This window comes from Engystomops pustulosus, chromosome 3 (assembly GCF_040894005.1).
Source record: "Engystomops pustulosus chromosome 3, aEngPut4.maternal, whole genome shotgun sequence".
Lineage (NCBI taxonomy): Eukaryota > Metazoa > Chordata > Amphibia > Anura > Leptodactylidae > Engystomops > Engystomops pustulosus.
The window spans coordinates 97,272,617-97,287,133 of NC_092413.1; the positions used below are offsets into that span (position 1 = coordinate 97,272,617).

At 36.8% G+C, this 14,517-nt stretch overlaps 1 protein-coding gene across 4 annotated transcripts in view; it reads right to left on the bottom strand.

The window, feature by feature from the left end:
- The window catches only part of LAMA2 (laminin subunit alpha 2), a 567,760-nt gene that overhangs the window by 67,381 nt on the left and 485,862 nt on the right, over positions 1–14,517 (bottom strand). For all 4 annotated transcript variants that reach the window (XM_072141562.1, XM_072141561.1, XM_072141563.1 and 1 more), the window contains 4 exons: positions 12,266–12,409; positions 9,998–10,131; positions 2,695–2,854; positions 1,072–1,196 (listed from right to left, as the gene is read on the bottom strand). In XM_072141562.1, coding sequence (XP_071997663.1) covers positions 1,072–1,196; positions 2,695–2,854; positions 9,998–10,131; positions 12,266–12,409 — 563 coding nt within the window. The remainder of the gene's footprint in view (positions 1–1,071; positions 1,197–2,694; positions 2,855–9,997; positions 10,132–12,265; positions 12,410–14,517) is intronic.

Here is a 14,517-nt window from a genome sequence, read left to right on the forward strand (position 1 = left end):
TACAGATGCATTTGCAATAAATTAAGTTTTTCAGTCAGCAATTTTAGACTCTTTATAGGGTAATCCATCACCATTATTTACCTATCTAAACTAACTGCTATCTTACATAGCCACCCACGAATTTGTGTTTATATAAAAATGTATTTCTTTTTTTAGAAATGTTCAAATGTGTCTGAAATGCTTTGGAACGTTAGTAGAGTGTTTCAGGAATTTAGATTCACAGCAATAATAACACCCCCAGATACACTTCCACCACCCAACTCCTTCTCCCATTTTTACACCTTTAGCGATGTTATACATGGATGGAACACATATAGGGCAGGAGTTCTCAGGTGCTCTGCTAATATCCCCAGAAGCACTTCAGCCTTATTTGCATATATCTAAAGTGAAGGCATGGCCAATAAAAACAGAGGGATGGGTGGCATTTGTGGGCATAGCTCTACTTAACATATCAGTTCCTTAGGTAAATTGGGATGATTATCTTTAACATGTATTTTTTTTTAATTTAACATGTTAAATTGATTGATTTCTTTAGCACGCCTAATTCTTTGCTGGTGAAGTAACTTTTGATGAGATTTAAGACCACATACAACACATACCCAGTGTTTTAATTTTTTGACATTTAATGAACCAGTATAGGTTATCTCTTTACTTCCAAGTCTATTTTTTGTTCATGCATAGTCAAACAGCTCAGTGCCCCGGCTGGATATCTGCTGCCCACCATAGAGATAATAATGGTCTAACCTCAGGATAGGCCACCAATAATTTATGTTTTACATGCAGCAGATCTAGTAAGTCATATACAGAACCCCTATGATTCTGAATTATAGCACAGACAAACTGCAAACCTTTTTATCCATCTGAAGTTATTGTTCAATTAGTAAATATCTCCACCATACACAGCAATACTTCTTTTAAAATCCATCTCTCATAATGCCGATTACCATACAGAATTTTATGAGCAGTAGCATGCCTATAACATTTGTATACGATTATTGTTAGCTTCTCTAGTAAATCCATAACTAAAAGACATAAAAACTGGAATATAAAACACCATATAACATAAATTACCTGACACTGCATCCTTTGCAGTCACCTTCTCTGTCTCTATAATTCCACAGACCAATTGGTTTGCTATCAAAAAACGTTTCTCCCATGCAGCCAGAAAATGTGGTTGTTTTAACAGCGTCAGGCTTCTGTCAATGGTAAGAATAACATTGGAGGGCTGTTTAGTCCTCTTTAATGGGGGTTTACACCATATCACACCAGTGGCACATGCAGAAGGGATAAGCTGTATCACAAACTTTAGAACGATCCTCCATATCCAAGCAATTACCAGAATCAGGTGAAAATTTGGCTTAGGATACACTTGGACAAAATTGTGGTAAAAAAACAAAACTTTTTTGAAATTCCTAGGGGGGTCATTTATCACATCTTTCTTTTGGCTAGTTTTTGCCTGTTGTTTTTCGTCTGCTTCTTTGGTAATTTATCAATCTCACTTTTTCCATGTGCTAAATGTTTTCTTTTAGATCTCTTTGTGAGACACTTGTTACAAATGTCTCAAAAATGTCGAACAAATGCCTTCTTTCCATTTTCTAAGTTTTCTTGAGTAAGGTTTCATCTGGAGTTGTTTGCACCAAAAACCATAGCAATTTTTAGACAATTTTAAAGGATAAATGTCATTTGCGAAATTAAGCAAATCTGAAATAGAATATAAATGTGTCTAATCGACGAAAATCAAATGTCCGGAGGACATTTAAAAAATAACCACAAAAAGGCTCCAAAATTGCAATGTGACAAAAAATGTCTCAAAAAAGACAGAAAAAACAGGAAGAAAAAGATAAATGACCCCGCTTAACTTATATGACAAACTATATGAGCTATGGTTTATAGTACTAGTCTTCTCATATAGAAAAGTGACACCTTGTGGACCCCCTAGGCCTCTTGGGCCCAGTTGCAACTGCACCCTCTGCTCCTGCTCTAATTACATTCCAAAACATATGGAACATATAACATGGATCTATTTTTAAGAATACTTTTACTAAATCTACCTGCGCACATTATGATGGCTCACCTTGCTTCCTCTATCTTATCAAAGACAGTTTGTTTTAATGCATCTGCCAGTCTACATTATTTTATAATGTACCTCAAGTGGACCTCTGTTTTAATTTTTTTAATATATTTTTTTTCATCTGAAAGAAATGTATGATCCTTTTATCCAACTCCACCTTGTCAGTTTCGCAGAATTTGCATAGTTTCTCATAATCAAACAATAACCAAAGGCACAGAACAAACAAGGAAATTCCCAAAGGAAATACTTACAGTATTTTTCAGACCATAAGGCGCACCAGAATATAAGGCGCACCATCAATAAATGCCTGCTTAAATGTCTAGGTTCATATATAAGGCAGACCGGATTATAAGGCGCACCTGATTATAAGGATGAGTGACCAGCAGGTGGCAGACCTGTGCACAGTTCAAGGCAGCTGTTATCTGTAAGTGTGGTTTATATATAAGGTGCACTGGACTATAAGGCGCATCGTTGATTTCTGAGGAAATCAAAGGATTTTTTTTTTTTGAAAAATACGGTAGTCTGCTTCTATACATCCTTTACAAATCCCTATCAACCACATTGCTGGGTACTATTTCCTGTACTTATATTTATTATTTAATACTAGTTTATATACTACTAACCTTTACTTTTTCGGTCAAGCCACCAACAAACAATAGGGCATTTGCATCAACATCCAGAATAGTATACCCAGGTTGTGAAGTGGAGCTGTATATACTGGGCATAATACTGGCTTGTGGACCATCTAATGCCTGCACTGAAATTGTTCCATTGATTCCTGACCTGTAAGACAGACAAAAGACATCAGAAAATGTATAAAAGCATTGGGGGAGATTTTTTTTTTTGGTGTATAATTGAGACTTTTGGAAGGTCTTTTTTGCACCTTATATATGAGCATGTCTTTTTTTTTGATACGTTTAGTTTTTCTCATCCTGGCAGGTGCAACTTTTATCTTTTTTTTAGACTTTTTGTTGCAAATGTCTCAAATCCACATGGACACAAGCCATGTGAGGGGTTATATACAGGAGTGGACACTACTGTAAATTTTGGATTTGAGGCCATAGCCTGCATTTTTAAGCACTGTAGTCACACCCCAGGGAGATGAAAACATATGAGGCTGTAGTCACATGTTGCATTAACACATGCATTTTCATCAAAAGGCTGAGAAGAGGAGATTTGCCTAATTACATTGCTGTCAACATTGTGTTTACAAAATGCATCTCTTAACAAGAAGTTAACTCCCATATTCACATGCATGCATCTGTTAACATGGTGCTAAGATTGTATTAATACATTGGTTTTGTAATTGCCAAGTTGACAGCAATATAATAAGGCAAATCTGCTCTTCTCAACTGTTGTGACGTGTTTGAAAATGCATGTGTTAACGCCACGTGTGACCTCCCTCTTAAAAGTAACCAACAAATTTCAATAAAATGTGAATGCAAAAATGTAGGAATTAGAAAATAAAAAACAGCCCAAACTTTCAATGCCCAGCATGTTTATGTGCAAAATTTTAAACATTTTATCATGTGAAATGATTCCAATTTACATGTTAAAACAGGATCAATGAAAATAAATCCTTCCTCTGCATCAGCTACTTCTGCCAGTAGAAAAGAAAGTTAATGGTGCAGCAACTAGAAGGTTCATCCTATTGCTTGTTTTTGGGGGGGAGTAGAACTTTTATTTTTATACGTAAAGAGCTCTGTGATGGCTTGTTTTCTGCGTAACAAATTGCACTTCATAGTGATGGTATTGAATATTCCAGGCCTTGTACTTGGAAGCGGAAAAAAAATTCCAAATGCAGTGAAAATGGTGAAAAAAACTGTGAAGTATTGTTTTATGTTCATTGTATTTTTCACTTAAATGATCCTGTGTTCAATGTGTTCACTGTGTTCACTGTTTTTATTCTATTCTTCACTGTTCTTCACTGTGTTTTTTTAATTAAATGCTCGATCTCGAGCAGGGGAATTATTCATGTCACCTAGCAACCCATCCATTTAAAACGCATTGCACTCGCATTGCACTTGCAATGCTTGCGAGTGCAATGCATTTTTGATGCGTCTCCATAGACTTGAATGGAGCGGGAAAAACGCGCATGAAACGCAAAAGTAGAGCATGCTGCAATTTTGACGCGCGTCAAAACAAACGCAAGCACGCGTGTGAAAAACAACGCAAATGAGGAAAGGCCCATTGGAAACAATGGGACAGAGTGCAATGCAAGTTCTGCGCGTCAAAAGCACGCCCAGAACTCGCGCGTTAAAAACGCTAGTGTGGAAGGGGCCTTATACTTTTATTCTTTAAAGCCTTTCAAGTTCTTTAGCAGATACATCTATTACTTTCCTTTGTTTATAAAATCCATAAATTGTGTTAGTTGTCTACATATATTTGTGCCTTGTGGGAATGATGAAAAGGTAAAATGTAGCTAAAGGCTGGATAGAAATGTAAACAGATTTGAAAACACACCATTAAATACAAATACACCATTTGCGTTTTGAGTGATGATCAAATGCATAAAACTAAATCTATTACACATCTTAATATGAAATGCAGCTTTCTCTAAAATCATCTTAGTGGCAATCCGCTATCACTATGTGAACTTTCTAATAGTGATAATCAATTGTCACCTATGACTATAATGACTCAAATGAAAGCTAAATTGGAGAAATAGATGGATGCACCAGAAATGTCCGGGCTGAATATTACATTCCACCAGAGGTGAATATAAATGTAAAAAAAATCATAACACAGTCACTCTTGCAGTAATGTACAGTTATTGAAGACATTCATACATTTAATACGCTGTTTACAAGGACAAATTATTTTCTGTTAGGGAAGACCTTTGTGATTCTGACTGCAGAGATTTGATCAAAGTTCATTTCACAAACAGCAACCCTGGCCAGTACATAATAACAGTACATCAAAATGCTGTAAAAATGTTTATTTTTTTTCTTTGAAATACGAATAGGAAAATATAGAGAACTATCACTAATGTCAGTGTTATAGCTATCAAACTGCTTCTTCCTGTGTTCTTTTTGTTTACAATTTGTACAGAAAAGTAAAAACTCTATATAAAGCTTAAAAGAAAAAAATAAATAAATGTGAGGGCCCTGTATTAAAATGAAGAAAAGGTATGGAGTGCCCTCAAGGTTTTGGGAAGCAACCACTAAAAAACGTGGAAAAGATGCAACATTAAGAGTGAACATCCAAAATAAATGTATCAATTACAGAATCAGGAAATAACAATACTTAATTAAATATATCAGAATATACAAGGTTCAGAAGGAGAGTCCTCCCAAGAAGGGGAAAGAGAAGGTAAAAAACACTGGGCCAGAGTTAAGCAAAACACAATAATGAGATCACAGGGGAACAAAGGTAATGTTTAATGTGTATCCTTATAATGTGGGGAATTACAACAATCTCATATTATTTTAGAGGAAATATATCATCAAAATCAAGCATGACAAACCAGGGACACTAACTCTTAGGTAGCCTGTGTAGCTTCAGCATAAAGAGGCTCTGCTAACAAATCCGGGAACCCCTCTGGCTCATTAGCATAATTTCCAAAGTTGAATATAGAGGGAAGAAGGCCGAGGATAAAAAATGATTAACACAGTCACGGTGCCTATGAGTAAGTGCATCAGGTTTATCAGGCTTGATTTAATTGGTAGATTTTTTTTAGTTCATTCTTTTTTTGGGAGGAAAGTCCTTTCGTACTTTGTTCTTTTGCATTTTCATATATTTAATAAAGTACAGTTTTTGTATTTGACTAATTCATTTTGCATGTCCATGTTTTATGTTGTGTCTTCTTTATGTGGGTATAAAGCTTGGGTCCCTCTAACTGTGCTTACTCTGTACTTTTAGGTTCAGAAGTACATATTAATGGTGGAGCCAGTGAAGCTGGTTACACCCCAGTTTTATTGCCTACATTAAAGAACTTGAGCAAAAAATGCCTCCAGACTTCTAATTGTATTGGCATAAGCAGGGTGCCAATACAGTTGAGACCAATGTCCATAGATTCTCTGCCATGGAGCCTACATGTCTGCTTTTGGCATTGGTGGTTCCCAGGGTAGTTATCGGCACCAATCACTCCACTTTCAGACATTGATCATTCACTTCTTTTATCAATAGGCTGTTTAATACGCGTTTCAAGCCTGAACAAGGCTCTTCCTCAGTTACATAAAGCTCAGAATTGCATCAGGATATACAGGGTTTATAAACAAGTATAACATGTATTTATAACATGTATTTATAAACCCTGTATGTCCTGATGCAATTCTGAGCTTTATGTAACTGAGGAAGAGCCTTGTTCAGGCTCGAAACCATATTATTATACAGCCTATTAATAAAAGAATAGAACTACCCTGGGAACCACCATTGCCAAGAGCTAACGATTTCTTGCGGCAAAAGTGTTGCCACTAAGTCCAGGACGGCTGCCTAAGCGACTCAACACCAAAAGCGACTCAAAGTGTTGTACCGAATGTACAACCAGGATAGGTGAGCATTACTTAGAACATCACCTATTCCCACTGTAAACTGTGGTGCCTGTATCGCCTCTCTTTTGTTTTAATTTGATTACATGTCTGCTTGCAATAGGTAGTACCTGGTGGACAAAAGAAGTTCTCCTTGCTGGAGGTCTGTGTTTAGATAAATTCAGGTTTTTATGTGTGGCACAATATATCGTTTTTGGATCATTAAGGATTACTTTAGGGGATATTGTTCATTTAAATGGCCAAACAGTGGTCAGTATAACTTCCTAGTGGTCACACAGGAGGCATTCATAGTATGTGGTGGTTGCCCATCACCTTCCATATTCAATTCAAATTAATCACTGTGATCCATAAAGTTCTGCATAATGCTGCATCTTTCTACCTCTCTACCATCATCCGAGTCTATCACTGAACCCGAGCTCTTTGATCTTCCATTGATATAAAATGACTCTCCTACTTAATTCAAGCCTCTAATTAACGTCTCCAGGGCTTCTGCTGAGCTGCACCTATTTTGTGGAATGCACTAACTCAAAATATCAGACCTTATAATTCCTAACTACAATAAATTCAAACATCATCTATAACACATGCCTAACTGCATGTAACTTTCACTTTCTTTTCTCTAAATCTCCACTTATTTTTTATTGTTGGATTATAAAGACAGTAGGAGAAATAACTTGGATAATGCAAAGAAGTGGTATATTAATTCATACAAGGTGGAGCAATCCAAATAAATATGCTATGTTTTTGTCCACGTAGAACCTTGATCAGACAGGGATTGCACAGGAGCAGAGGGGGAATTTGTGTACTACCGCTGAAAGTGGCAAGAAGAAGGAGGAAGAAGGTGGTAAGTTGAAAGCTCCATACCATTAAACAGGGTTCTCTGCAGATCAATTTCTGTAAATATCGATAGCGCCTGGGGACTGGATGATTCAGCATGATCTATTTATCTATTTAATTATTTTATCTATTATACAACACCTTCATGACTGAACCCTGGCACCTAGAAACACAATTCTGGTGTCATACTAAACAGGAGAATCTCCTTTTAATATGATATATGGATTGTGAATGGATGCTTAACAGAACCAGAGATATCAACCCTTTAATTTGTACTAAAAAAAAGATTTTTATGTACAGCTTAATGTTTTGATTGTAACAAAAAAGTGGATATCTCTGCTTCTATTAAGCATTCGTGTACAATCCTTATATAATATTAAAGGGGAATGTTTCTAGGTGCTAGATTTGTGTTTCTAGGTTCAGGAGATAAAGGCTATTGATGTGTGGCCCCCTCCAGGCTGTCAGCTAAAGCCAGGATGTAAAAGAAGCTGCAGGAAAGACTTTCACTTTGCAGAAGTACATGCATCCTCTGCATCTGTGTCTGGACCTGGGAAAGGGTGATAAAATAATGCTGTACATAGTTATAACATATTTTGGTAAAAGTTACTACACATTAAAAAAATCTTTAGTTGAATAAACCTTTTCACATTTATAGTCAATTATTGGTAAATTTTATAAAGAAAAAATATCAAATTTATGAAACTTTCCTAACAAATTAAAGTCTCACGTCATGAAAAAATAAAGTAATAAGTAAAAATTGTTAAGATACGTTAAGCTTTTCTAGAGATATCATGATTTAAAGAAGAGCATAGCAGAATGTCAAAAATTGACCCGGATATTCAGGCACCAATGATCATCAGTCACAATGGGGTTAAAGAATGGCTGGATCATATTATCGTCATAGATTATATGAACCCCATAATCTGTTAAATGCTTTGCAATATATAAAGCACTATATAAATAAAGATTTATTATTATTTAAAGGAGGTGCTGGCGCTGCATGCATAAATTATTACACTACAGTGCATACTGATGTGATTAGCGGAGTTATTCCTGTGCTTAGTTATCACAGTGCTTACTATCCTTGCACTATGACATCACTGGCTGAATAATCGCTGTACTGTGACATCACTGTCTTTATTGTTCCTGTCTTGTTACATTACTGCCTGCATTTTCTTAGTACTGTGACATCCCTGTGTGTATTATCCCTATACTGTGTCATCACTGTATCTATTATTCCTGTACTGTGACATCACTGACTGCATTATCCCTGCTTGAACATTACATCACTGTGTACTCTGACATCTTTGTGCACTATCTAAGCCTTTAGGAATAATTAACTCCTTGGAGTGTCTCCAGAGGCTCGTAAATGTTGGCATATTTTATGTTTTCTGTATATGGCAGTTTTCCATTTTTTTCACCATAAAACAGTATAGAATTCTAACATTACCTTAATACTCAATAATGACTGTTGAAAACTTATACCTTTCTCACACCTTCCTTGCAAATAGAGATGAGCGAGTATACTCGTCCGAGTATACTGCTCGGTCGAGTATTAGCATACTCGGACCGGCTCGTTACTCGGACGAGTATTTCCCCTGCTCGTGATCGAGCATTACATTGTGAAGAACAGTGAACAGCAATGTTTTTATAGCTTAATAAAATATTACAGATGTTTCCTGATGTTTTGCTTGTAAGAACACATTGGAATAACACTATTCTTCACTTTCCAGGTTTGCGTGTGTGTCTCCCGCTAAGCTCGAAGATGTTCGGAACATCTGGAATGTGAAGAATATTGTTCTTTCAATGTGTTCTGCACTTAAATGGTCCTGTATTCATTGTTTGCGCGTGTCTTCCGATAGGTTCGGAGATACGCACGCACACCTGCAAAGTGAAGAATAAAATTAAAACATTAAAAACAGTGAATACAGGACCATTTAAGTGCAGAACACATTGAAAGAACACTATTCTTCACATTCCAGATGTTCCAAACATCTCCTAACTTAGCGGGAGACACGCACACACACCTGGAAAGTGAAGAATAGTGTTATTTCAATGTGTTCTAACAAGCAAAACATCAGGAAACATCTGGAATATTTAATTAAGCACTGTTCTTTTACTGTTCTGTTTTAGCAAAAAAATGCTTGGATCTCCTATTGACTTCAAAGGGGCTCGTTATTCGAGACGAGCACTCGAGCTTTTGGTAAAAGTTTGTCTCGAATAACGAGCATCCGAGCATTTTAGTGCTCGCTCATCTCTACTTGCAAACCATAATATATATATATATATATGTGTGTATATATATGTATAATATATATAATGTAAGGCTGTGTTCAAACATTGCAGTAAAATATTACACAGCAAGCCCCTAATGTATTTTGGAAAATTGTTATGGTTTTATAAAATATTTTACAAGAGAAAGAGAAAATATGTTCCTCTACAGAAACTGCATGATCAATAAACGTTAGTAAAATTGTAGCAATTTGCAGTACACCATGTGAGGTTTGGTATTTGGATCCATAGCATACAATGAGTTTCTCAGATTTTTTACTAGTTTTCTTATTTATTATATAGTGCTACTATTTTATTTACTACTTACCGTGCAGCTTCAACTCTATACCAAGAATCATCATTGATATTGAGGTCAGGATATTCAACCCGTCCAACACCTGAACCTACATCCCATAAAAAGTTCACCTTTCCTTTCCTCATTTCAATTGCTAGGAAGTCAGTCTAGAAACAGCAAGAGGATAAATTTTTAATTTATATAGCTCATTTATGTGTAGAACTAAGAAAGCATTTCTTCTTCTTATATGTGTATAGGTAAGCACATACTTCAGAATATTTTCATGTACAACACAAGGAGGCGGTTATATTAGAAACGTCTTAAATTGTAAACAGTCTTAAACTTATTGATAGCTCTCGCTTATAATGCGAAGTTGGGCCTTATATGGTCAGATAACACCCCTGACCAAAAGGGGATATGGCCAGAGAAACAGATAAAAAGCAATAAAGCATATTTAATTTGGGATATGGCCAGAATAAATTTTCCAGGAAATGTAAGATAGGATGCATGATTACAGTTTGCACAGTTTCTTTAAAGGAAACCTACCATTTCAAATGGTAGGTTTAAGCTGTAAACACCGAGCACCAGCTCAGGGTGAGCTGGTGCCGGTGCTTAGTTTCGTTAGTGTTAAAACCGCGATATCGCGGTTTTAACACTTTTTAAACTTTATAGCAGAAGCCGCTTCAGCGCTCGTGCACACGCAGCGCCGAAGCAGTTTATGCTATAAAGTTTAAAAAGTGTTAAAACCGTTTTTAAACTTTATAGCAGAAGCCGCTTCGGCGATCGTGCACACGCAGCGCCGAAGCAGTTTATGCTATAAAGTTTAAAAAGTGTTAAAACCGCGATACCGCGGTTTTAACACTAACGAAACTAAGCACCGGCACCAGCTCACCCTGAGCTGGTGCTCGGTGTTTACAGCTTGAACCTACCATTTGAAATGGTAGGTTTCCTTTAAAGGGAACCTACCACCACAAATCTACCTATAAAAGTAGATTGGGTGGTAGGTGGATCAATGGGACGTGAGGATAGCCCTTTTAAGGGCTAATCCTCACGTCCCCACACTTTTTTGATAACTTTTATTAGACATATATTCAAATTTACTTATGCGGCTACTGGGGCGTGGAGTAGCCGCATCTGAGGTTACACGAGGCGGCTACTCCACGCCCGGTAGCCTCTTTTCCCCTCCTACTCACCCATCTTCGGCGCGCAGCTCCGCGTAGCTGTGCGCCCTCGTCCGGCGATCCTGCCGTCTGCGCATGTCACTGCTCCGAAACAGGCGCGGGCTTGCTCTTCTGCGAGGGCCGCGTAGCTGCGCGCCGAAGATGGGTGAGTAGGAGGGGAAAAGAGGCTACCGGGGTGTGGAGTAGCCGCCTTGTGTAACCTCAGATGCGGCTACTCCACGCCCCAGTAGCCGCATAAGTAAATTTGAATATATATCTAATAAAAGTTATCAAAAAAGTGTGGGGACGTGAGGATTAGCCCTTAAAAGGGCTATCCTCACGTCCCATTGATCCACCTACCACCCAATCTACCTTTATAGGTAGATTTGTGGTGGTAGGTTCCCTTTAAGAGGCCATGAACACATGAACTGAAAGTTAGCACTTTGCAAGGGTAGATACCAGATTCCATGCCAGTGGAACTATCTTGTTAGTTACAAAATTGTAGATAGAACTTTGATAGTTGCGAGGAGATAATGATGGTGACTCAGAAGCCCATGACTTAATGCAGTTTGCTGGCAGGGAGCCTGGTATACTTTTATATCTTTTTGAAAGTAAGTGGAACCAGTAATGTTAATTATAAAAGCAGCATTAATATTAAAATGCTATGGGAACCTGTAATTAGGTAAAAAGTGAAATCCTTATGACAGGTTTCCTTTAAATAGAATCAGTCATCATACTATGCTTAAACGATGTTTAAACATTATAGGGACAGGTCCACTGCTCTATTTATATAACTTAAAGAGAACACAAATAAATGTGTTAGTCAGTCTAAAAATTGTCTAAAAAAAAGTCTAAAACAATCTAAACATTAACCAGATTCATAAGGGTGGCTCATACTGGATAATAAATATGTCACATCTATTGATGTTCTTACACTACATATTAGTTGGCTTTCTAACTTTAGATATTTAATCAAACCACATCAACTCATTCATATCCTCTTTTTAAGGGTTTCCTTTAAAATGAGATGCGCCAAAATGCCATGTTATCAGTGCAATGTATTTAGGAACAGTTCACTCCCCTTTACTAGAATTAGACATGCATCTCTGTGTGTAGGTATTAAAACATTATATTTACTTACAAATTTGTTGCTTCCGAGATAGAATAGAAGATTGTCTGGAGTACTTGTTTTAACATTTAAAATAATGGTGTTGTATCTGCCTTTCTTAATGTCGGGCTTATAAGTACGTATGCAGTTCCCACCAGATGATACTGAAACTTTGATCTGCAAGAACAAGCAGCAACATAAACATTACAGCAACATCAACAGCTTTCATGTGACATTTTCAGTGTCTTCATTCTCAGGGTTTACAAAACTGACAAACAAATTTAATTGTCACACACACCTAGGGGATCTTGGTGTATGCATTATTTAACTATAAGAATATTGATCAAAGTAGCTCATTTTCAGTATTTTTTAAGGATTAGTGATATTCTTAAGAGCTATGCACTTAAACCACACTCATATGCCTAAAAGGTGTTTTGAAATGGCACCCAACTGACAGTCTATAGAAGTAAAAGTGCCTTTCCTGCTCTCACTAGGTGTACTGAGACACTCGTGCTGTAATTTCTGAAACAAACATAATTCAGAGGATCTGAAATGGAAAAATGTATCTAAATTTACACTTTTAAAAAAAAATCTGCTGTTAGATGCTTTGAAATATCTAAGAATGCAGCAAATTAACATATGAAATCAAGTAAATGTAGTTTTCTATATAGGCTCTAAACAATGTCGGAAACAAAATTCAAAATGGCAGAAAATGGTCTCTGTCAGACCAAAAGTGATGCTCTGTTCATTGTGTACATAACCACTGAGCCGATCATTGGCCTTAGTAGTGATGTGTGAAGGAACCTCATCTTTTTTGATGATCCATCTGGAGTAAACTAATGTTGAATTTCAGAAAACTTGTCTTTAAACTGACACACTTTTCTATTATTAAAAACCGGTTCACTGGGCAATTATAACATATTTGGTTAAGAGAACAAAAAACCATTTTAAAAAACAAATTTATGGGATATGTAAGTGGAGTGCAGCCAGATGGTGGACATACTATGGATGGAGGTTTGCACTGACAGTTACTGACCGTAGCACCACAGCTGCAATGTGCTGATCCAATGGTGATGATCCAATGGTGATGTTCCAATGTCCTAAGTGCTGCACTACCTATTCTATTAACAGTCATGAACTGTATAGAAAACCCCTGTAGTGTGATAACAGGGCCCTTCCAGATGTGAAGTGTAAAACAAGGGGATGCATTTTTAACTTTGTCAGAAATATATAACAGGTAGAAATACAGTGATAATAAGAGCATAGATTTTAATTGATTGGAATGGTTGACATAGGAAATTATAATCAACAGAAATGATGTAAAAAATAACATTTCAGAGAATGATCAAAATGATTAGGCGGTAATATCAAATAAATTGAGAAAGTATGGAAAATAAAATTTCTTCTTGGATAATTTGCGACCTGCATATGGGCTTTGATAGGCGACAATCTAAATACTGTAACTGGAAATAATATAATTTACAGTGACTAGATGACATTATCAACCATGAGAAATGAGGTTCCATTACTGCAGACACAGTAAAATGCCCTTGGGAAAAAATAATTATTTGGAATAATTTCTTTCATGAGTCATTTATTATTCATTATGCTAAACATAACAATTAACACATTTGCCGCCAGAAAATAGTAATGCTGAAAATGTGTTCTGTACATGCACATGATTTGGAGTAAACTGTGTCTATTGGAGCCATCTATTTATTTTTCTTTCCATAGATCCATATCTCTCAATTGTCTATCAATTCATCTATCATCCAGCAGTACATTTACATATACAGGGATGAGCCGAACCCTAAACTTGAAAGCTCTATTTCGGTTTAGATACTGGACCCTTAGTTCACCCCCACTATCAGCACTAGCACCAATCATGTGTTGCTTTTGATGGGTCCAATCAAGGTGTTGTCTTTGATGGGTCCTATTCTGACATGAGGTTTTCTCAGGAAATTGCTACAGATTATGTATATGTCAATGTGCCCTTAGTGTTTCAGGGCTCGTAGTAATTATAGAGGCCCACACTCATGTGCCGGCTGCCTTCTACTTTGTGATACCAATCTGCCGGCTGCCTTGGTGCTTTGCCAGTACCCAGATTGGCAATAGCCACCGAAACCTCTTCAGGTCAGACATCTGCATTCAATCTTGCTTTTTGTTCTTCGGTATACGGGGCAAATTTAACCTACCTAATTAAGCTTTTCCCTTATCTGTGTCATAAGTTTCAGCGTCGTTATACAATGGCGTGAGAAACTCTCGGAATATCTACAGTACCTTCC